Source organism: Cavia porcellus, unplaced genomic scaffold, assembly GCF_034190915.1.
Source record: "Cavia porcellus strain 051 isolate PalLab524CR breed Dunkin Hartley unplaced genomic scaffold, mCavPor4.1 scaffold_7, whole genome shotgun sequence".
NCBI classification, from domain to species: domain Eukaryota; kingdom Metazoa; phylum Chordata; class Mammalia; order Rodentia; family Caviidae; genus Cavia; species Cavia porcellus.
The window spans coordinates 4,487,502-4,511,772 of record NW_026947490.1 but is presented as its reverse complement, the minus strand read 5'-3'; the positions used below and the strand labels follow the sequence as shown (position 1 = coordinate 4,511,772).

The 24,271-nt window shown below is 42.1% G+C and overlaps 1 protein-coding gene across 2 annotated transcripts in view; it reads left to right on the top strand.

Annotated features, from left to right (window-relative positions):
* LOC100721982 (liprin-alpha-1-like) overlaps window positions 1-24,271 on the top strand; it is a 308,156-nt gene that overhangs the window by 265,563 nt on the left and 18,322 nt on the right. The window contains exon 1 of one of the 2 annotated variants that reach the window (XM_063252479.1): window positions 10,890-10,979. The exons of the other annotated variant lie outside the window; for it this stretch is intronic. Within the exon in view, the coding sequence (XP_063108549.1) occupies window positions 10,900-10,979 (80 nt within the window). The 5' untranslated portion in view covers window positions 10,890-10,899. Of the gene's footprint in view, window positions 1-10,889; window positions 10,980-24,271 lie in introns of those variants that run through there. 2 annotated transcript variants of the gene reach the window in all.

Genomic DNA, 24,271 nt, shown 5'->3' with positions numbered 1-24,271 from the left:
CCACATGTGAACCAGAGCAGAGCAGTGGACATTCATTTGGCGTGAATGAATAACCCTCTTATATGCTAATTTATACGCTTGAACATTTATATGTGTTTGCTCGGAAGCTTACACATCAGAAATGATTCAGCTCTCTATCTGCAGAATCTTCTTCCTATTTGTGAAACATATAACTTTGCCATGTTAATTTACTCTAAATTTGGGGAATTTTCTTCTTTTTTGTAGCTGTTGTTTCTGAAACGGAAAACTCATCTCAGGATGCCTTCCAACTTAGCAAATTGGGAGGAAAGGATGAAAAAAATCGTCAACTTCAAAAAAAGTAAACTTTTTGTTATTTCTCCATCTCATGAAACACTTTTCTGAGTCATTCTTTGCTGTCATTCTTAGCTGATTAGCTTAAGAGTCATTCGTAGCTGATTTTAAGTGTAATTTCTAGCTATGTAAATACATTGTCTTTTGAAAGATGAACCTAAAGCAGTGATAGAGCTTTCAGTGGTACAAAGAGCTTGCTGCAGCATGCATGCCATAGGTTTGCCTCCCATTGACCTAAAGCCTGTTTTAAGCCATCATGTCTGGAGAACAGAGGACATTTGGAAATCTTGACTGAGTTCACACATGTATTCTCAGTCTTCCTTTTCAGAGTTGTTTCCCAGCATAATAGAATGGGTAATAGTTAGGCTTGGCCATTTGAGCTCTGGCCGCTGAATCCTGGTTAATTCTCTAGTTAGCTGTGTGTCTCTGACAAAGTTACTTATCCTGTGCTTCAGTTTCCTCAACTGTCAAATGGAAGTTACAGTTCATACATCATGTGGCTGTTTTTCAGTTCAATAGAATTATATATGTGCATGTATATGTTTTATAACATGGACACAATTCCTAAATAAGTTACAATTATAGTCAGGCTTCTGAGACCTTGTTCTCTTTCCTGTTGACTGAGTGCAACCCTCAGTGCCTGAGTAAGGCCCCTGCAGAGGGTGTTCCCTTATGTGTCCAAACCAGGCAGGCTAGAGTACAGGCCTGCTCTGAGCAGGGAGCACATCAGAATCTTGGCTTTCCAGACACAGGTCTGTGGAAGCATTACTGGGACCCTGCATTACAATGCGTATTGTACTGTGTGTAAGAGACTCGAAACGTTTTTTAGGAAGTTGAAGGTAGGAATATTAAAAATGCAGACTGTTCTTGTACGTGTGAATGGACTGTGGAGCTGGGAAGAGGGTGGTAAAAATCCATTTTATTTCTTTGAAGCTCAACAGGCTCCCAGGAAGGTCCTGTGAACAATCCCAGTAGCAGTGACAGCAGGCAGGACGCGCTCCACAAAGCCCCAAAGAAGAAGAGCATCAAGTCCTCCATTGGTCATTTGTTTGGCAAAAAGGAAAAGGGTCAGCCTGGACAAACTGGCAAAGAATCACCAAGACAAGGTGGGCCGGTTTTAGGCAGCTGTCCTAACTGCTGGGATTGGGAGAGCGTGAGATTTTTCCTATGTGCCTGCTGCAGGTGTCCAGTGCCCACGTCATGGCTGAGCGTTCTCCTGACAGCCCAGTTTGCCCACGTGTGAAACAAAGCAGAGCAGTGGAAATTCATTTGGTATGAATGAATAACCCTCTTAGGTGCTAATTTATACTCTTGAACATTTATATGTGTTTGCTCGGAAACTTACCCTTCAGAAATTATTGAGCTCTCTACCTGCAGAATCTTCTTCCTATTTGTGAAACATATAACTTTGCCATGTTAATTTACTGTAAATTTGGGGGCTTTTCTTCTTTTTTGTAGCTGTTGTTTCTGAAACGGAAAACTCATCTCAGGATGCCTTCCAACTTAGCAAATTGGGAGGAAAGGATGAAAAAAATCGTCAACTTCAAAAAAAGTAAGCTTTTTGTTATTTCTCCATCTCATGAAACACTTCTCTGAGTTAACAGTCATTCTTAGCTGATTTTAAGTGTAATTTCTAGCGATGTAAATACATTGTCTTTTGAAAGATGAATCTAAAGCAGTGATAGAGCTTTCAGTGGTACAAAGAGCTTGCTGCAGCATGCACGCCTTAGGTTTGCCTCCATTGACCTAAAGCCTGTTTTAAGCCATCATGTCTGGAGAACCGAGGACATTTGGAAATGTTGACTTAACTCACACATTTATTCTCAGTCTCCCTTTGCAGAGTTGTCTCCCTAGTGGACAGAGTGGTTAAGAGTTAGGCTTAGACATTTGAGCTCTGGCCGCTGAATCCTGGTTAATTCTCTAGTTAGCTGTGTGTCTCTGACAAAGTTACTTAGCTTGTGCTTCAGTTTTCTCAACTGTCAAATGGCAGTTACAGTTGTTCATACATCATGTGGTTTTTTTTTTCAGTTCAATAGAATTATATATGTGCACGTATATGTTTTAAAACATGGACCCAGGTCCTAAATATGTTACAATTATAGTCAGGCTTCTGAGACCTTGTTCTCTTTCCTGTTGACTGAGTGCAACCCTCAGGGCCTGAGCAAGGCCCCTGCAGAGGATGTTCCCTTATGTGTCCAAACCAGGCAGGCTAGAGTACCGGCCTGCTTTGAGCAGGGAGCACATCAGAATTTTGGCTTTCCAGACACTGGTCTGGGGAAGCATTACTGGGACCCTGCATCACAATGCATATTCTACTGTGTGTATGAGACTTGAAAAATTCTTTAGGAAGTTGAAGGTAGGAATATTAAAAATACACACTTTTCTTGTACATGTGAATGGACTGTGGAGCTGTGAAGAGGGTGGTAAAAGTCCATTTTCTTTCCTTCAAGCTCAACAGGCTCCCAGGATGGTCCTGTGAGCATTCCCAGCAGCAGTGACAGCAGGGAGGACCCACTCCACAAAGCTCTAAAGAAGAAGAGCATCAAGTCCTCCACTGGTCGTTTTTTTGGCAAAAAGGAAAAGGGTCCGCCTGGACAAACTGGCAAAGAATCACCAAGACAAGGTGGGCCGGTTTTTGGCAGCTGTCCTAACTGCTGGGATTGGGAGAGCATGAGCTTTTTCCTATGTACCTGCCACAGGTGTCCAGTGCCCACAAGGAATCATGGCTGAGCATTCTCCAGACAGCCCAGTCTGCCCACATGTGAACCAGAGCAGAGCAGTGGACATTCATTTGGCATGAATGAATAACCCTCTTATATGCTAATTTATACGCTTGAACATTTATATGTGTTTGCTCGGAAGCTTACACATCAGAAATGATTTAGCTCTCTACCTGCAGAATCTTCTTCCTATTTGTGAAACATATAACTTTGCCATGTTAATTTACTCTAAATTTGGGGAATTTTCTTCTTTTTTGTAGCTGTTGTTTCTGAAATGGAAAACTCATCTCAGGATGCCTTCCAACTTAGCAAATTGGGAGGAAAGGATGAAAAAAATCGTCAACTTCAAAAAAAGTAAGCTTTTTGTTATTTCTCCATCTCATGAAACACTTTTCTGAGTTAACAGTCATTCTTAGCTGATTTTAAGTGTAATTTCTAGCTATGTAAATACATTGTCTTTTGAAAGATGAACCTAAAGCAGTGATAGAGCTTTCAGTGATACAAAAGCTTGCTGCAGCATGCATGCCATAGGTTTGCCTCCATTGACCTAAAGCCTGTTTTAAGCCATCATGTCTGGAGAACAGAGGACATTTGGAAATCTTGACTGAGTTCACACATGTATTCTCAGTCTTCCTTTTCAGAGTTGTTTCCCAGGATAATAGAATGGGTAATAGTTAGGCTTGGCCATTTGAGCTCTGGCCGCTGAATCCTGGTTAATTCTCTAGTTAGCTGTGTGTCTCTGACAAAGTTACTTATCCTGTGCTTCAGTTTCCTCAACTGTCAAATGGAAGTTACAGTTCATACATCATGTGGCTGTTTTTCAGTTCAATAGGATTATATATGTGCATGTATATGTTTTTTAACATGGACACAATTCCTAAATAAGTTACAATTATAGTCAGGCTTCTGAGACCTTGTTCTCTTTCCTGTTGACTGAGTGCAACCCTCAGTGCCTGAGTAAGGCCCCTGCAGAGGGTGTTCCCTTATGTGTCCAAACCAGGCAGGCTAGAGTACAGGCCTGCTCTGAGCAGGGAGCACATCAGAATCTTGGCTTTCCAGACACAGGTCTGTGGAAGCATTACTGGGACCCTGCATTACAATGCATATTGTACTGTGTGTAAGAGACTCGAAACGTTTTTTAGGAAGTTGAAGGTAGGAATATTAAAAATACAGACTGTTCTTGTACGTGTGAATGGACTGTGGAGCTGTGAAGAGGGTGGTAAAAATCCATTTTATTTCTTTGAAGCTCAACAGGCTCCCAGGAAGGTCCTGTGAACAATCCCAGTAGCAGTGACAGCAGGCAGGACGCGCTCCACAAAGCCCCAAAGAAGAAGAGCATCAAGTCCTCCATTGGTCATTTGTTTGGCAAAAAGGAAAAGGGTCAGCCTGGACAAACTGGCAAAGAATCACCAAGACAAGGTGGGCCGGTTTTAGGCAGCTGTCCTAACTGCTGGGATTGGGAGAGCGTGAGATTTTTCCTATGTGCCTGCTTCAGGTGTCCAGTGCCCACGTGGTGTCATGGCTGAGCGTTCTCCTGACACCCCAGTTAGCCCACGTGTGAAACAAAGCAGAGCAGTGGAAATTCATTTGGCGCGAATGAATAACCCTCTTAGGTGCTAATTTATACTCTTGAACATTTATATGTGTTTGCTCGGAAGCTTACCCTTCAGAAATTATTCAGCTCTCTACCTGCAGAATCTTCTTCCTATTTGTGAAACATATAACTTTGCCATGTTAATTTACTGTAAATTTGGGGGCTTTTCTTCTTTTTTGTAGCTGTTGTTTCTGAAACGGAAAACTCATCTCAGGATGCCTTCCAACTTAGCAAATTGGGAGGAAAGGATGAAAAAAATCGTCAACTTCAAAAAAAGTAAGCTTTGTGTTATTTCTCCATCTCATGAAACACTTCTCTGAGTTAACAGTCATTCTTAGCTGATTTTAAGTGTAATTTCTAGCGATGTAAATACATTGTCTTTTGAAAGATGAATCTAAAGCAGTGATAGAGCTTTCAGTGGTACAAAGAGCTTGCTGTAGCATGCACGCCATAGGTTTGCCTCCATTGACCTAAAGCCTGTTTTAAGCCATCATGTCTGGAGAACAGAGGACATTTGGAAATGTTGACTTAACTCACACATTTATTCTCAGTCTCCCTTTGCAGAGTTGTCTCCCTAGTGAACAGAGTGGTTAAGAGTTAGGCTTAGACATTTGAGCTCTGGCCGCTGAATCCTGGTTAATTCTCTAGTTAGCTGTGTGTCTCTGACAAAGTTACTTAGCTTGTGCTTCAGTTTTCTCAACTGTCAAATGGCAGTTACATTTGTTCATACATCATGTGGTTTTTTTTCAGTTCAATAGAATTATATATGTGCACCTATATGTTTTAAAACATGGACCCAGGTCCTAAATATGTTACAATTATAGTCAGGCTTCTGAGACCTTGTTCTCTTTCCTGTTGACTGAGTGCAACCCTCAGGGCCTGAGCAAGGCCCCTGCAGAGGATGTTCCCTTATGTGTCCAAACCAGGCAGGCTAGAGTACCGGCCTGCTTTGAGCAGGGAGCACATCAGAATTTTGGCTTTCCAGACACTGGTCTGGGGAAGCATTACTGGGACCCTGCATCACAATGCATATTCTACTGTGTGTATGAGACTTGAAAAATTCTTTAGGAATTTGAAGGTAGGAATATTAAAAATACACACTTTTCTTGTACATTTGAATGGACTGTGGAGCTGTGAAGAGGGTGGTAAAAGTCCATTTTCTTTCCTTCAAGCTCAACAGGCTCCCAGGATGGTCCTGTGAGCATTCCCAGCAGCAGTGACAGCAGGGAGGACCCACTCCACAAAGCTCTAAAGAAGAAGAGCATCAAGTCCTCCACTGGTCGTTTGTTTGGCAAAAAGGAAAAGGGTCCGCCTGGACAAACTGGCAAAGAATCACCAAGACAAGGTGGGCCGGTTTTTGGCAGCTGTCCTAACTGCTGGGATTGGGAGAGCATGAGCTTTTTCCTATGTACCTGCCACAGGTGTCCAGTGCCCACAAGGAATCATGGCTGAGCATTCTCCAGACAGCCCAGTCTGCCCACATGTGAACCAGAGCAGAGCAGTGGACATTCATTTGGCGTGAATGAATAACCCTCTTATATGCTAATTTATACGCTTGAACATTTATATGTGTTTGCTCGGAAGCTTACACATCAGAAATGATTTAGCTCTCTACCTGCAGAATCTTCTTCCTATTTGTGAAACATATAACTTTGCCATGTTAATTTACTCTAAATTTGGGGAATTTTCTTCTTTTTTGTAGCTGTTGTTTCTGAAACGGAAAACTCATCTCAGGATGCCTTCCAACTTAGCAAATTGGGAGGAAAGGATGAAAAAAATCGTCAACTTCAAAAAAAGTAAGCTTTTTGTTATTTCTCCATCTCATGAAACACTTTTCTGAGTTAACAGTCATTCTTAGCTGATTTTAAGTGTAATTTCTAGCTATGTAAATACATTGTCTTTTGCAAGATGAACCTAAAGCAGTGATAGAGCTTTCAGTGATACAAAGAGCTTGCTGCAGCATGCATGCCATAGGTTTGCCTCCATTGACCTAAAGCCTGTTTTAAGCCATCATGTCTGGAGAACAGAGGACATTTGGAAATCTTGACTGAGTTCACAAATGTATTCTCAGTCTTCCTTTTCAGAGTTGTTTCCCAGGATAATAGAATGGGTAATAGTTAGGCTTGGCCATTTGAGCTCTGGCCGCTGAATCCTGGTTAATTCTCTAGTTAGCTGTGTGTCTCTGACAAAGTTACTTATCCTGTGCTTCAGTTTCCTCAACTGTCAAATGGAAGTTACAGTTCATACATCATGTGGCTGTTTTTCAGTTCAATAGGATTATATATGTCCATGTATATGTTTTATAACATGGACACAATTCCTAAATAAGTTACAATTATAGTCAGGCTTCTGAGACCTTGTTCTCTTTCCTGTTGACTGAGTGCAACCCTCAGTGCCTGAGTAAGGCCCCTGCAGAGGGTGTTCCCTTATGTGTCCAAACCAGGCAGGCTACAGTACAGGCCTGCTCTGAGCAGGGAGCACATCAGAATCTTGGCTTTCCAGACACAGGTCTGTGGAAGCATTACTGGGACCCTGCATTACAATGCGTATTGTACTGTGTGTAAGAAACTCGAAACGTTTTTTAGGAAGTTGAAGGTAGGAATATTAAAAATACAGACTGTTCTTGTACGTGTGAATGGACTGTGGAGCTGTGAAGAGGGTGGTAAAAATCCATTTTATTTCTTTGAAGCTCAACAGGCTCCCAGGAAGGTCCTGTGAACAATCCCAGTAGCAGTGACAGCAGGCAGGACGCGCTCCACAAAGCCCCAAAGAAGAAGAGCATCAAATCCTCCATTGGTCATTTGTTTGGCAAAAAGGAAAAGGGTCAGCCTGGACAAACTGGCAAAGAATCACCAAGACAAGGTGGGCCGGTTTTAGGCAGCTGTCCTAACTGCTGGGATTGGGAGAGCGTGAGATTTTTCCTATGTGCCTGCTGCAGGTGTCCAGTGCCCACGTGGTGTCATGGCTGAGCGTTCTCCTGAAACCCCAGTTAGCCCACGTGTGAAACAAAGCAGAGCAGTGGAAATTCATTTGGCGCGAATGAATAACCCTCTTAGGTGCTAATTTATACTCTTGAACATTTATATGTGTTTGCTCGGAAGCTTACCCTTCAGAAATTATTCAGCTCTCTACCTGCAGAATCTTCTTCCTATTTGTGAAACCTATAACTTTGCCATGTTAATTTACTGTAAATTTGGGGGCTTTTCTTCTTTTTTGTAGCTGTTGTTTCTGAAACGGAAAACTCATCTCAGGATGCCTTCCAACTTAGCAAATTGGGAGGAAAGGATGAAAAAAATCGTCAAATTCAAAAAAAGTAAGCTTTTTGTTATTTCTCCATCTCATGAAACACTTCTCTGAGTTAACAGTCATTCTTAGCTGATTTTAAGTGTAATTTCTAGCGATGTAAATACATTGTCTTTTGAAAGATGAATCTAAAGCAGTGATAGAGCTTTCAGTGGTACAAAGAGCTTGCTGCAGCATGCACGCCATAGGTTTGCCTCCATTGACCTAAAGCCTGTTTTAAGCCATCATGTCTGGAGAACCGAGGACATTTGGAAATGTTGACTTAACTCACACATTTATTCTCAGTCTCCCTTTGCAGAGTTGTCTCCCTAGTGGACAGAGTGGTTAAGAGTTAGGCTTAGACATTTGAGCTCTGGCCGCTGAATCCTGGTTAATTCTCTAGTTAGCTGTGTGTCTCTGACAAAGTTACTTAGCTTGTGCTTCAGTTTTCTCAACTGTCAAATGGCAGTTACAGTTGTTCATACATCATGTGGTTTTTTTTCAGTTCAATAGAATTATATATGTGCACGTATATGTTTTAAAACATGGACCCAGGTCCTAAATATGTTACAATTATAGTCAGGCTTCTGAGACCTTGTTCTCTTTCCTGTTGACTGAGTGCAACCCTCAGTGCCTGAGCAAGGCCCCTGCAGAGGATGTTCCCTTATGTGTCCAAACCAGGCAGGCTAGAGTACCGGCCTGCTTTGAGCAGGGAGCACATCAGAATTTTGGCTTTCCAGACACTGGTCTGGGGAAGCATTACTGGGACCCTGCATCACAATGCGTATTCTACTGTGTGTATGAGACTTGAAAAATTCTTTAGGAAGTTGAATGTAGGAATATTAAAAATACACACTTTTCTTGTACATGTGAATGCACTGTGGAGCTGTGAAGAGGGTGGTAAAAGTCCATTTTCTTTCCTTCAAGCTCAACAGGCTCCCAGGATGGTCCTGTGAGCATTCCCAGCAGCAGTGACAGCAGGGAGGACCCACTCCACAAAGCTCTAAAGAAGAAGAGCATCAAGTCCTCCACTGGTCGTTTGTTTGGCAAAAAGGAAAAGGGTCCGCCTGGACAAACTGGCAAAGAATCACCAAGACAAGGTGGGCCGGTTTTTGGCAGCTGTCCTAACTGCTGGGATTGGGAGAGCGTGAGATTTTTCCTATGTGCCTGCTGCAGGTGTCCAGTGCCCACGAGGAGTCATGGCTGAGCGTTCTCCTGACAGCCCAGTTTGCAAACGTGTGAAACAAAGCAGAGCAGTGGACATTCATTTGGCGTGAATTAATAACCCTCTTATATGCTAATTTATACGCTTGAACATTTATATGTGTTTGCTCGGAAGCTTAGACATCAGAAATGATTCAGCTCTCTACCTGCAGAATCTTCTTCCTATTTGTGAAACATATAACTTTGCCATGTTAATTTACTGTAAATTTGGGGGCTTTTCTTCTTTTTTGTAGCTGTTGTTTCTGAAACGGAAAACTCATCTCAGGATGCCTTCCAACTTAGCAAATTGGGAGGAAAGGATGAAAAAAATCGTCAACTTCAAAAAAAGTAAGCTTTGTGTTATTTCTCCATCTCATGAAACACTTCTCTGAGTTAACAGTCATTCTTAGCTGATTTTAAGTGTAATTTCTAGCGATGTAAATACATTGTCTTTTGAAAGATGAATCTAAAGCAGTGATAGAGCTTTCAGTGGTAGAAAGTGCTTGCTGCAGCATGCACGCCATAGGTTTGCCTCCATTGACCTAAAGCCTGGTTTAAGCCATCATGTCTGGAGAACCGAGGACATTTGGAAATGTTGACTTAACTCACACATTTATTCTCAGTCTCCCTTTGCAGAGTTGTCTCCCTAGTGGACAGAGTGGTTAAGAGTTAGGCTTAGACATTTGAGCTCTGGCCGCTGAATCCTGGTTAATTCTCTAGTTAGCTGCGTGTCTCTGACAAAGTTACTTAGCTTGTGCTTCAGTTTTCTCAACTGTCAAATGGCAGTTACATTTGTTTATACATCATGTGGTTTTTTTTCAGTTCAATAGAATTATATATGTGCACGTATATGTTTTAAAACATGGACCCAGGTCCTAAATATGTTACAATTATAGTCAGGCTTCTGAGACCTTGTTCTCTTTCCTGTTGACTGAGTGCAACCCTCAGGGCCTGAGCAAGGCCCCTGCAGAGGATGTTCCCTTATGTGTCCAAACCAGGCAGGCTAGAGTACCGGCCTGCTTTGAGCAGGGAGCACATCAGAATTTTGGCTTTCCAGACACTGGTCTGGGGAAGCATTACTGGGACCCTGCATCACAATGCATATTCTACTGTGTGTATGAGACTTGAAAAATTCCTTAGGAAGTTGAAGGTAGGAATATTAAAAATACACACTTTTCTTGTACATGTGAATGGACTGTGGAGCTGTGAAGAGGGTGGTAAAAGTCCATTTTCTTTCCTTCAAGCTCAACAGGCTCCCAGGATGGTCCTGTGAGCATTCCCAGCAGCAGTGACAGCAGGGAGGACACACTCCACAAAGCTCTAAAGAAGAAGGGCATCAAGTCCTCCACTGGTCGTTTGTTTGGCAAAAAGGAAAAGGGTCCGCCTGGACAAACTGGCAAAGAATCACCAAGACAAGGTGGGCCGGTTTTTGGCAGCTGTCCTAACTGCTGGGATTGGGAGAGAATGAGCTTTTTCCTATGTACCTGCCACAGGTGTCCAGTGCCCACAAGGAATCATGGCTGAGCATTCTCCAGACAGCCCAGTCTGCCCACATGTGAACCAGAGCAGAGCAGTGGACATTCATTTGGCGTGAATGAATAACCCTCTTATATGCTAATTTATACGCTTGAACATTTATATGTGTTTGCTCGGAAGCTTACACATCAGAAATGATTTAGCTCTCTACCTGCAGAATCTTCTTCCTATTTGTGAAGCCTATAACTTTGCCATGTTAATTTACTCTAAATTTGGGGAATTTTCTTCTTTTTTGTAGCTGTTGTTTCTGAAATGGAAAACTCATCTCAGGATGCCTTCCAACTTAGCAAATTGGGAGGAAAGGATGAAAAAAATCATCAACTTCAAAAAAAGTAAGCTTTTTGTTATTTCTCCATCTCATGAAACACTTTTCTGAGTTTACAGTCATTCTTAGCTGATTTTAAGTGTAATTTCTAGCTATGTAAATACATTGTCTTTTGCAAGATGAACCTAAAGCAGTGATAGAGCTTTCAGTGATACAAAGAGCTTGCTGCAGCATGCATGCCATAGGTTTGCCTCCCATTGACCTAAAGCCTGTTTTAAGCCATCATGTCTGGAGAACAGAGGACATTTGGAAATCTTGACTGAGTTCACACATGTATTCTCAGTCTTCCTTTTCAGAGTTGTTTCCCAGGATAATAGAATGGGTAATAGTTAGGCTTGGCCGTTTGAGCTCTGGCCGCTGAATCCTGGTTAATTCTCTAGTTAGCTGTGTGTCTCTGACAAAGTTACTTATCCTGTGCTTCAGTTTCCTCAACTGTCAAATGGAAGTTACAGTTCATACATCATGTGGCTGTTTTTCAGTTCAATAGAATTATATATGTGCATGTATATGTTTTATATCATGGACACAATTCCTAAATAAGTTACAATTATAGTCAGGCTTCTGAGACCTTGTTCTCTTTCCTGTTGACTGAGTGCAACCCTCAGTGCCTGAGTAAGGCCCCTGCAGAGGGTGTTCCCTTATGTGTCCAAACCAGGCAGGCTAGAGTACAGGCCTGCTCTGAGCAGGGAGCACATCAGAATCTTGGCTTTCCAGACACAGGTCTGTGAAGCATTACTGGGACCCTGCATTACAATGCGTATTGTACTGTGTGTAAGAGACTCGAAACATTGTTTAGGAAGTTGAAGGTAGGAATATTAAAAATGCAGACTGTTCTTGTACATGTGAATGGACTGTGGAGCTGGGAAGAGGGTGGTAAAAATCCATTTTATTTCTTTGAAGCTCAACAGGCTCCCAGGAAGGTCCTGTGAACAATCCCAGTAGCAGTGACAGCAGGCAGGACGCGCTCCACAAAGCCCCAAAGAAGAAGAGCATCAAGTCCTCCATTGGTCATTTGTTTGGCAAAAAGGAAAAGGGTCAGCCTGGACAAACTGGCAAAGAATCACCAAGACAAGGTGGGCCGGTTTTAGGCAGCTGTCCTAACTGCTGGGATTGGGAGAGCGTGAGATTTTTCCTATGTGCCTGCTGCAGGTGTCCAGTGCCCAAGAGGAGTCATGGCTGAGCGTTCTCCTGACAGTCCAGTTTGCCCACGTGTGAAACAAAGCAGAGCAGTGGAAATTCATTTGGTATGAATGAATAACCCTCTTAGGTGCTAATTTATACTCTTGAACATTTATATGTGTTTGCTCGGAAGCTTACCCTTCAGAAATTATTGAGCTCTCTACCTGCAGAATCTTCTTCCTATTTGTGAAACATATAACTTTGCCATGTTAATTTACTGTAAATTTGGGGGCTTTTCTTCTTTTTTGTAGCTGTTGTTTCTGAAACGGAAAACTCATCTCAGGATGCCTTCCAACTTAGCAAATTGGGAGGAAAGGATGAAAAAAATCGTCAACTTCAAAAAAAGTAAGCTTTTTGTTATTTCTCCATCTCATGAAACACTTCTCTGAGTTAACAGTCATTCTTAGCTGATTTTAAGTGTAATTTCTAGCGATGTAAATACATTGTCTTTTGAAAGATGAATCTAAAGCAGTGATAGAGCTTTCAGTGGTACAAAGAGCTTGCTGCAGCATGCACGCCTTAGGTTTGCCTCCATTGACCTAAAGCCTGTTTTAAGCCATCATGTCTGGAGAACCGAGGACATTTGGAAATGTTGACTTAACTCACACATTTATTCTCAGTCTCCCTTTGCAGAGTTGTCTCCCTAGTGGACAGAGTGTTTAAGAGTTAGGCTTAGACATTTGAGCTCTGGCCGCTGAATCCTGGTTAATTCTCTAGTTAGCTGTGTGTCTCTGACAAAGTTACTTAGCTTGTGCTTCAGTTTTCTCAACTGTCAAATGGCAGTTACAGTTGTTCATACATCATGTGGTTTTTTTTTTCAGTTCAATAGAATTATATATGTGCACGTATATGTTTTAAAACATGGACCCAGGTCCTAAATATGTTACAATTATAGTCAGGCTTCTGAGACCTTGTTCTCTTTCCTGTTGACTGAGTGCAACCCTCAGTGCCTGAGCAAGGCCCCTGCAGAGGATGTTCCCTTATGTGTCCAAACCAGGCAGGCTAGAGTACCGGCCTGCTTTGAGCAGGGAGCACATCAGAATTTTGGCTTTCCAGACACTGGTCTGGGGAAGCATTACTGGGACCCTGCATCACAATGCATATTCTACTGTGTGTATGAGACTTGAAAAATTCTTTAGGAAGTTGAAGGTAGGAATATTAAAAATACACACTTTTCTTGTACATGTGAATGGACTGTGGAGCTGTGAAGAGGGTGGTAAAAGTCCATTTTCTTTCCTTCAAGCTCAACAGGCTCCCAGGATGGTCCTGTGAGCATTCCCAGCAGCAGTGACAGCAGGGAGGACCCACTCCACAAAGCTCTAAAGAAGAAGAGCATCAAGTCCTCCACTGGTCGTTTTTTTGGCAAAAAGGAAAAGGGTCCGCCTGGACAAACTGGCAAAGAATCACCAAGACAAGGTGGGCCGGTTTTTGGCAGCTGTCCTAACTGCTGGGATTGGGAGAGCATGAGCTTTTTCCTATGTACCTGCCACAGGTGTCCAGTGCCCACAAGGAATCATGGCTGAGCATTCTCCAGACAGCCCAGTCTGCCCACATGTGAACCAGAGCAGAGCAGTGGACATTCATTTGGCATGAATGAATAACCTTCTTATATGCTAATTTATATGCTTGAACATTTATATGTGTTTGCTCGGAAGCTTACACATCAGAAATGATTTAGCTCTCTACCTGCAGAATCTTCTTCCTATTTGTGAAACATATAACTTTGCCATGTTAATTTACTCTAAATTTGGGGAATTTTCTTCTTTTTTGTAGCTGTTGTTTCTGAAATGGAAAACTCATCTCAGGATGCCTTCCAACTTAGCAACTTGGAAGGAAAGGATGAAAAAAATCATCAACTTCAACAAAAGTAAGCTTTTTGTTATTTCCCCATCTCATGAATCACTTTTCTGAGTTAACAGTCATTCTTAGCTGATTTTAAGTGTAATTTCTAGCTATGTAAATACATTGTCTTTTGAAAGATGAACCTAAAGCAGTGATAGAGCTTTCAGTGATACAAAGAGCTTGCTGCAGCATGCATGCCATAGGTTTGCCTCCCACTGACCTAAAGCCTGTTTTAAGCCATCATGTCTGGAGAACAGAGGACATTTGGAAATCTTGACTGAGTTCACACATGTATTCTCAGTCTTCCTTTTCAGAGTTGTTTCCCAGGATAATAGAATGGGTAATAGTTAGGCTTGGCCATTTGAGCTCTGGCCGCTGAATTCTGGTTAATTCTCTAGTTAGCTGTGTGTCTCTGACAAAGTTACTTATCCTGTGCTTCAGTTTCCTCAACTGTCAAATGGAAGTTACAGTTCATACATCATGTGGCTGTTTTTCAGTTCAATAGAATTATATATGTGCATGTATATGTTTTATAACATGGACACAATTCCTAAATAAGTTACAATTATAGTCAGGCTTCTGAGACCTTGTTCTCTTTCCTGTTGACTGAGTGCAACCCTCAGTGCCTGAGTAAGGCCCCTGCAGAGGGTGTTCCCTTATGTGTCCAAACCAGGCAGGCTAGAGTACAGGCCTGCTCTGAGCAGGGAGCACATCAGAATCTTGGCTTTCCAGACACAGGTCTGTGGAAGCATTACTGGGACCCTGCATTACAATGCATATTGTACTGTGTGTAAGAGACTCGAAACGTTTTTTTAGGAAGTTGAAGGTAGGAATATTAAAAATGCAGACTGTTCTTGTACGTGTGAATGGACTGTGGAGCTGGGAAGAGGGTGGTAAAAATCCATTTTATCTCTTTGAAGCTCAACAGCCTCCCAGAAAGGTCCTGTGAACAATCCCAGTAGCAGTGACAGCAGGCAGGACGTGCTCCACAAAGCCCCAAAGAAGAAGAGCATCAAGTCCTCCATTGGTCATTTGTGTGGCAAAAACGAAAAGGGTCAGCCTGGACAAACTGGCAAAGAATCACCAAGACAAGGTGGGCCTGTTTTAGGCAGCTGTCCTAACTGCTGGGATTGGGAGAGCGTGAGATTTTTCCTATGTGCCTGCTGCAGGTGTCCAGTGCCCACGAGGAGTCATGGCTGAGCGTTCTCCTGACAGCCCAGTTTGCCCACGTGTGAAACAAAGCAGAGCAGTGGAAATTCATTTGGCATGAATGAATAACCCTCTTAGGTGCTAATTTATACTCTTGAACATTTATATGTGTTTGCTCGGAAGCTTACCCTTCAGAAATTATTCAGCTCTCTACCTGCAGAATCTTCTTCCTATTTGTGAAACATATAACTTTGACATGTTAATTTACTGTAAATTTGGGGGCTTTTCTTCTTTTTTGTAGCTGTTGTTTCTGAAACGGAAAACTCATCTCAGGATGCCTTCCAGCTTAGCAAATTGGGAGGAAAGGATGAAATAAATCGTCAACTTCAAAAAAAGTAAGCTTTTTGTTATTTCTCCATCTCATGAAACACTTTTCTGAGTTAACAGTCATTCTTAGCTGATTTTAAGTGTAATTTCTAGCTATGTAAATACATTGTCTTTTGAAAGATGAACCTAAAGCAGTGTTAGAGCTTTCAGTGATACAAAGAGCTTGCTGCAGCATGCACGCCATAGGTTTGCCTCCATTGATCTAAAGCCTGTTTTAAGCCATCATGTCTGGAGAACAGAGGACATTTGGAAACTTTGACTGAACTCACATGTGTATTCTCAGTCTTCCTTTGCAGTGTTGTCTCCCTACATGATAGAATGGGTAATAGTTAGTTTTGGCCATTTGAGCTCTGGCCGCTGAATCCTGGTTAATTCTCTAGTTAGCTGTGTGTCTCTGACAAAGTTATTTAGCTTATGCTTCAGTTTTGTCAACTGCCAAATGACTGTTACAGTTGTTTATGCATCGTCTGGCTTTTTCTCAGTTCGATAGAATTATATATGTGCATGTATATATTTTAAAACATGGGCACAAGTCCTAAATAAGCTATAATTAAGGTCACTGTGGTGACTTCTATTGTTTACACAAGTGGTCCTCCAGAAACATTTACTGTGATATAATTTTACATTTTATCTGAGATTGGATCTCTACTTCACAGTGTATTATTGAACTGTAATCCTCTACTAAATCTTAAGGGGCTGAGGAGTGGAGTATAAGTGAGAGTGTACTGGCTTGACATACCATCCCTAGGCCCACATAAAGATAGATTGTGAAAATAATAAATAGTGTTCTGAATGATTTTGCATAGGGGAGCACAGGCACCAACATATCAGGGAAGTATGTACACTTCTCTGATGTAGGATTGGTTGTGTAAGCTGACCACACCCTAAACTAGAGTTATAAGTGATCTAGATAGGTTGAGACATTTTCCTAGTGAGATGATTAATAAAATATCAATAAAAAAGCTTTCTGCAACAAAATCAGACAGTATGTAATGTCTAAGAGGTACAATTTGAACTTGACAGTAGGGAAAGTTTGAAAGCCTAAGGTAAGATGGGCACACTGGTCTTGAGAAAAGGTGAAAGTTGGTGGGTTCTTGGATAAATTTGTCTATGGGAAACATCAGGTGTCCACTTCTCAGTGAAGCCAGCACTGTGTGGAACTCAGAGTGCAAAGGCCCTGACACTAGCGTTGCACTCGAATCCCTAGGAACCCTTTCTGCTGGACAGTTATGAAATCTCACTCATTTTAGTTGTCTTCTCTGAATTCATGACTGCCTTTTTTTTTTAAACTTCTATTGGTATGTGTTTGCAGTACGTAATAATCATGTTGGTTCTTGGGAGTTGATACATGTCCGTGACACATTTCTATTCTTTATTTTCCACCATCCTTGTATTTTGCCAGAATCCCATTCATGCATTTCTCTTATAAACCCTTGTCATGTATACAGATTAAAAATAAGACTATTAAAAAGAAATATATATATATATAAATATAAAATATATATATCAATATCAATATATATATATATATATATATATATATATATATCAAACATACCAGACTATAAGCCAAAACACATATAAAAGATGGAACACAATTGTACTAAGTCGAAGTATTCCTTTAGATATATTTTCCATGCTGAGTTACAATAATTTTTTCTTCTATTGTCTGTCTTTTATTTCATAGCTAACTTATATATGAAGTTTTTCATATTATAATGAGTCATTTGTTTTTTATTTTATTCATTTATTTTTTGAGACAAGAGTCACACTTTGTAATTCAGGCTGGACTGAACTCACAGCAGTCCTCCTGATTTAGCTGCCCAAGTGGTGGGATTACAGGCATGTGCCACCACACTTGATCATAGTAACTGTTTTAAGCAGCTCAACAGTGATGACATGCCATTGCAGGTGAAATTCTGTTATGGAAACATTCTATACAAATACTCAATCTTTGGTGCTCTGTAAATAGAATTTTACAGTTACCATTTAACCACAAAATCTGAACTGTGTAAAAGTCTTTTATAATAATTTAAGCAATGAGCAGTTGGCTTTGTGGAGCTTAATATTAAAGCTAGTCATTTTCCTTCTCGAAACCATGCTAAAGAAATAGTGTTGCCTAGATTTTGCCAGTGTCTTTTATTTCACGTGCTCATTTTAATGTAATAAAAACAACAGCAGCACAGCTTGATCATTCACCCCATTGCCTTCTGAAGTTTATGTTTCATGTAAGAGAAGAAATAATTTTGCTAATATGTTTGGCTATTTTGCTGGGGATGTGGCTCGGTAGTGTAGTGCTCGCTTAGCATGCATTAAGGCCTTAGGTTCAATCCCCAGTACCACAATAAAAGCAAAAAACAGAAAACCAAAATGTTTCCCTGTTGTAAAAATTGACTTTCTAACTCTCAAGAAGTGTGTGTGCACCCTCAGGACAGGCTTTGAATTATTTGCCCAAACACATGATTAAATTGCACACCAGGCATGCATGTTTACAGGTTTGTGTGAGTGCGCACGTGTGTGTGTGTGTGTGTGTGTGTGTGTGTGTGGTGGTAGGGAGGCAGATTTCTCGGTAGCAAGGAGATTCAAGTTTATGCTGCTTACTCCAAACATCTGTTGTGGCTGTTGCAAGGTGTCTAAGAATGGGTCTTTGCTCTGTACTTTATAGTTCTATGTGGGATGCATATGTGATTTCTCAACCATAGTAGAAAGTTCATAGGGAAAATTCTAAAGTAGTCGTCTGACTATGGTGGGCAGTTTTGTGATATCTGTCAGATAACCTTAATGTAATTGATTTGAAGATAAAAAGTATTCTGTGAATACAGGGTACAGTTTAATACTTTGAGCATTCTTGGTTTTTTTTTGTTTGTTTGTTTGTTTTTGTTTTTGTTTTTCTGAGACAGGTCTCACTATGCAGTTCAGGCTGGCTTTGAGCTCACTTTGTAGCTCAGGCTGATCTCAAACTCACAATGATCCTCCTGCCTCAGCCTCTCAAGTGCTGGAATTACAGGCATGCACAACCACATCCAGCTACTTTGAGCATTCTTGATGTAATAAAAAACTGTTCTGTGAATACAGAGTACAGTTCAACACTTTGGTCCTTTCTCAGAAATACAGTACTTCTTGTGATGAGCCCTAACTTGGCTGTAGGCCATGCTCCTTGCCGCTGAACCACTAGCCTATCACATTGACTGAAGGAGGCTTCCCGGGACTCAGTGCACATGTTGACTAGCTGAACTCATGCTCTCTGAGAATTACTGGAAGAATTTGATGCTCTGCTGACACTTGAGGTGCTCAGTAGTCAGTGCAACTATCAGCATGACTCAGACTGGAGTCCGTTCATCAGCTCATAGAATGCTGTGTGAAGTTTCAAAACATGGATCTCCAACTCACCTTTGTCTTTGTAGTGCTCTCCTTCCGGTTGCGTGGCATTGTGGTGCATTTGCTGTGGGAAGTTGGTTACACATGGAGCCATACTCAGTGGTACTCTGAATCATATAGTGTGGAGTGCTGGTGTTACCAGCTTTGGGTTCTCTGCTAAACTTCCCAAGAGTATATTTCTGTTTGGTGAGAAAAGTTGCTTCCATTCCTCACTTGTCAAAACAACACACTGGTCCCCAGTACTCTTCCTCACACTGTGACTAGCATGTGAAATGTGAGCCTGAGCTGCAGCCATGAGAAAGGGTCTCCTTAGCCCTTGTGCAAGACCCCTGAAGTTGAAAAGTGTCCCATCTCTTGGAAATACAGATATGTATTTACTATGGAGAGTTAAAGTTCTTGCTATATGTCACTTAGATAATGTTTATTCTGCAGAAACTCGCACAAGCTTCTTGAAATGAAGGGCAGCTTTACCATTGTGCTTTTGCCTACATTATAAAATATATCATAATTCATAGATTACATGACATTTTTTGTACCAGGGATCAAACTCACAACCTCACACTTGCCAGGCAGGCCCTTAAGCTGCTGAGCTAAATCCCTGGCCTTCACGTAACTTTTATTTTACGCATTTGTTCCCCAGAGAATTTAGTGTATTTTGGTCCGAGAGAATACGGCTTAGCTGTAGAACACTTTCCTAGTATGCTAAAGCCCTGAGCTCCATCATTAGTATGACGGAATCTAAAATAGCTGCCTCCTCCAACAGTATGTATGTATGTATGTATGCATGCATGTATATACATGTTGGTGCTGCAGATCAAACAAAGCACCTTGTGAATGCTGGGCAAGTGCTTTACTAATGAGCTACACTCAGCCCTCAGTCTCTAATTTAAAGGCAGGAAGGTTCCCATATCAGTTTGCATTAGAGCAGATATTCTGTGTGTGTGTGTGTGTGTGTGTGTGTGTGTGTGTGTGTGTGTGTGTGTTTGGTTTCTTTTCCTTTCTTTTCCTTTTTTGGTACTGGGGATCAAACTCATGCCCTTGCACTTGCCAGGCAGGTGCTATGCTGCTGAGCTAAATTCCTGGCCTCCTTTTCTTTTTTTAAAAAAGGGTCTCACTGTGTTGTTCAGGTTGGCCTTGAAATCACTGTGTAACCCAGGCTGACTTTCAGCTCATAGCAATTCTCCTGCCTCAGCTTCCAAAGTGCTGGGATTACAGGTGTGTACCATCATCCTGGCATTAGAGCAGATATTATAAAAATCAACCCTGGTGTCTAGTGTTTGGTTCTATGGGAGAAGCTATAAGCTGAAGAAAAGAAGCTCTGACAATGTCAGGAACAGAGCAATCTAGTGCCCAGCCACCTTCTGCAAAGGGCCCCAGCTTGGCCTGCCTCTCACATCAATTGGGATATGATATCTCACAGCTCAGGGAGCAAGCAAATATCAGAAGAAACCAAAGGGGTTTTCTTCTGGAGTTGATGGATATGACACATCAACATCTAGGATTACTGACATATTATTCAGATGCCCTTGGTGGCTATTCAGTGTGCACAGATGATGGACATTCTGCAGAGTATGCCCCCCCCACTGGTTACTATGTTTTTATTTGCTCTTTTTAAATTTTTCCTTTTTTTCCCCTGGGAGTGGCTCCTTATGTAGTCCAGACTAGCCTTGAACTCAAATCCTTTTGCCTTCATCTCCCACATGCTGGATTATAGATGATGCCACCATACCCAGCTTGATTACCTTGTTTGAAGCTTTGGGGCTCAGAGCTGGAAGAGTTATTGTTTGGGAAGTTGAGAAAGAAAAGAATGAATGTTGCTACAGCTTAAATGTTTGCAGCTTTAGTAGAGGGGGAGGAAATAGGTGGTTCTCCTATTCCAAACTAATCATATGGGTAGATGGATAACCTTACCTAAGTGGATAGTCAGGTAGGTCAGTAAACACTGTGAAGCCATTTAGTTCTTGCAGGTCACAGATTTGGACAAATGGGTGTCTGTACTAAGTATGTGCAGTAGCAAGCAAAAGAGATCCAGTTTCAATACCCAGTGTAAAAGGAAGGTAGTTGTGCATATCACCAAACATTGCAAAGAGCCAGAGTAGAGGTGTGCAGAAGTGTCTGCAGGCTCCAGATTCTGCATCTTAACACAGGATCCTTCTGAACACTTTTGGGAACAACTCTCAAGAAAACTGGACTCTAATGTGCCCACCTATGGTGTTAACCAAGGTTAGGTGCCCAATCTCGTAGTCCACAAACTACCTGGTAGGGGAGGTGTAGCTCCCTGTAGGTGGAACTTGGGCCAACTCCACAGCCAGGGTCTTCTGTGTTATTTCCTAACATCCCATGACTTTTGAATGCATCATCCTACTTCTGGTACCTTCACACCCCTCCCACCGCTGCATCTGGACGCAGGTGTAAGGAGGAGGAAGGATGTAAAGGCAACAGCAGTTTATACCAAGCTTCAGGTAGTGGGCCTTGTTCTTGTTCGCAGTACATGTCTGGTATGTACTTTCACAAATTACAGCTGTGCAGTGGTATGTACCTTTAATCATCCGAGCTACCTGGGAGGTCCAGGCAGGAGGGTCATTTATGATGACAATACCATTGTTCTAGGCAACTTAAGAAACTGTCTCAAGATAAAAAGTATAGTAGAAATGGCTGGCGGTTTAGTTCAATGAGTGCTTGGTTCCATCCCCAGGACCATCAAAAATAATGAAAACACCAACAAAATCATTTTTAGACTACTGAGGACATAGTTCTTACTTAGTCTATTTGAATAGGCACATAATCTAGAAGTGCTTCTGACCTACAACAGTAGTCTTCCTCTTCCCTGGCCTGGCCAGAGCATCCAGGACAGACCCTCACTTAATATTACAGAATTTCAGATCTTTACCCAGAAATGGATTTACACTGCTTCCTGGGGTCAGTCAATCTGTCTGTTTGTCTGTCTGTCTGTCTCTCTGTATGTTTGTCACACACTCTCTCTTTCTCTCTCTCTCTCTCTCTCTCTCTCTCTCTCTCTCTGTGTGTGTGTGTGTGTGTGTGTTTCTTGTTTCCTTAAATGAGTCATAGCAGCTCTGTAGCCAGGTTTGGTAGCTGTCTTAGTTACTTTTTACTCATTGCTGAGACAAAATACCTAAAGGCCAAGTTGGGAAAGGAAAGGTTTATTTCTTACAGTTTTTGGAGGTTTCAGTCCACACTCAGTTGGCTCCAGGGCATGGCTGGGCCACAGTTCATGGTGGCTGCAAACAGCAAGCAGGAACAGGCAAAGAGCAAGACACACCTTCTCCCTGCCATTACATTGTATGGCTCCACCCCTCTGTGGGTATAGCACTGGCACCATCAATCCAAGCACTAACAATGAACCATCACAAATGCACAATACAAATACATGAAGCCTGGGGGCCCACAGACATACACCATGACATTCCTCCCCTGGCCCCCAGGACTCTTGTACATCCTTTATACAAAAGACATTTAGTCCACCACCAAGAGTTTCCAAAGTCTTAAGTTTCAGCATTGCTGCACAGACCAAGTCCCATGTCTCCTCCATGATCTATGGCAAACTCTTAACTGTAACCCCTGTACAAATGAAACAAGTTTAAACATTTCTCAAATGCAAAGGCACAAAATAAACATTACTATTCCAAAAGTTATAAGCAGGGGAATATAAAGCATTGGAAGCAAAGCAAATCCAACATCCAGCAGGACGAACATTAAGTCCTAGAGTTCCTTGCTCTGCATCTGAAGCAATCTGGTTACAAGCTCCAAAAGGCTTGCATGAATCCACCCCCAAGGCACTTCCAGGGATTTCACCTCCTGCAGCTTTTCTCTTAAATCCTCTCTGCTTGCTTTTTGGAGCTTTCCTTGGATCATCCATGTTTCTGGCTTTTCCAAACTTTTGGGGTCTCCACTGCACCTTTGGCTTCACCTTTATGTCTTCACAAATTGCCCTCTCAGGGGCACACAGCTTGGCCTCCCAGGCCCTTTGCAATAGAGGTAGAAGCCATCTTACCCTCAGAATTTGTGCATTTTCCTAGCACCTAAGATCAGCACCATGTGGATGTTACCAAGGTTTGCTGCTAGCTAGAGCAGTACTCAGGCTTTTCTCTCTCTTGGCTGTAGGGGTCAGTTGCCTGGATCACAGGGCTCTGTTTACCTGATTGTGAGGAAAAGCTTCTCTATGTTGCCACCATTCTGGAACCTCATGTGGCCTCTGTCACCATTCTGGAAACTCATGTGGTCTCTGTCGCCATTCTGGAACCTGGTGCTCTGCAGCTTTCTCCTCTGAAAAAATTCTTTTACCTTTGCAGTGAGGCTGCACAAGGTGGGGACCTGCTTCCTGGGATGCCCCCGGCCCATCTTTCTTATTTCTCTGTTTTCCCTCAGCCATCAGAATCTCAACTGTCTTTACAATCCACAGCCTTCCTGAAATATTCTTTCTGGCCAAACTCACAGTATTGCAAATTATCCCGCTGGGCTCTTTCCTCTTGATTTGCAACATAAAGCTGGCTAAAAGCCCTCTACAGTAGCCATGCCACAGACTCAACATTTGATTGCTTTTTAATTTCTTTTTCAAGATTAATCAGTCCATTGCTCTTTGTTTCAGTCTCAGGCAAAGTCTCTGGACATGAGCAAAATGTAGACAACTTTCTGCCAACCCATAACTCACATCATGGGGAGTCCAACAACCACTGCAGTCCTTCTTCCCAGCAGAAATCTCCCAGGCCTGGTCTTTACCATCAGGCTTCCTATCAGCCTTCTGGTCTCCTGAGCTGTGACCACTATCTCCTCTACAGAACTGCCTAAGCTGCTCTAGCTCTATGCATCCAGGCAACACATCCAAACCTTTCCAAACTCTGCCCACAAGCCATTTCCAAAGCCTCTTGAAAAACATGGTAAGGTATAGTCACAGCAAACAACCCCATTCTTCGGTACCAAATTCTGTCTTAGTTACTTTTTACTCATTGCTGAGACAAAATACCTGAAGCCCAAGTTTGGAAAGGAAAAGTTTATTTCTTACAGTTTTTGGAGGTTTCAGTCCACACTCAGTTGGCTCCAAGGCAGGTGGGCATGGCTGGGTCACATTTCATGGTGGCTGCAGACAGCAAGTAGGAACAGGCAAAGAGCAAGATACACTTTCTTCCTACCATTACATCATATCCTGGCTCCACTCTTATGTGGGTGTAACACTGACACCATGAATCCAAGCACTAGACAATGAACCATCACAAATGCACAATGCAAATGCATGAGGCCTGGGGGCCACAGACATAAACCATGACAGTAGCCTACTACTTCTTGTACTTAGGAGCACACTTCTGCTGATCTGTTTCTCTGTGAATAGCTTTGCTTGTTTCAACTAGA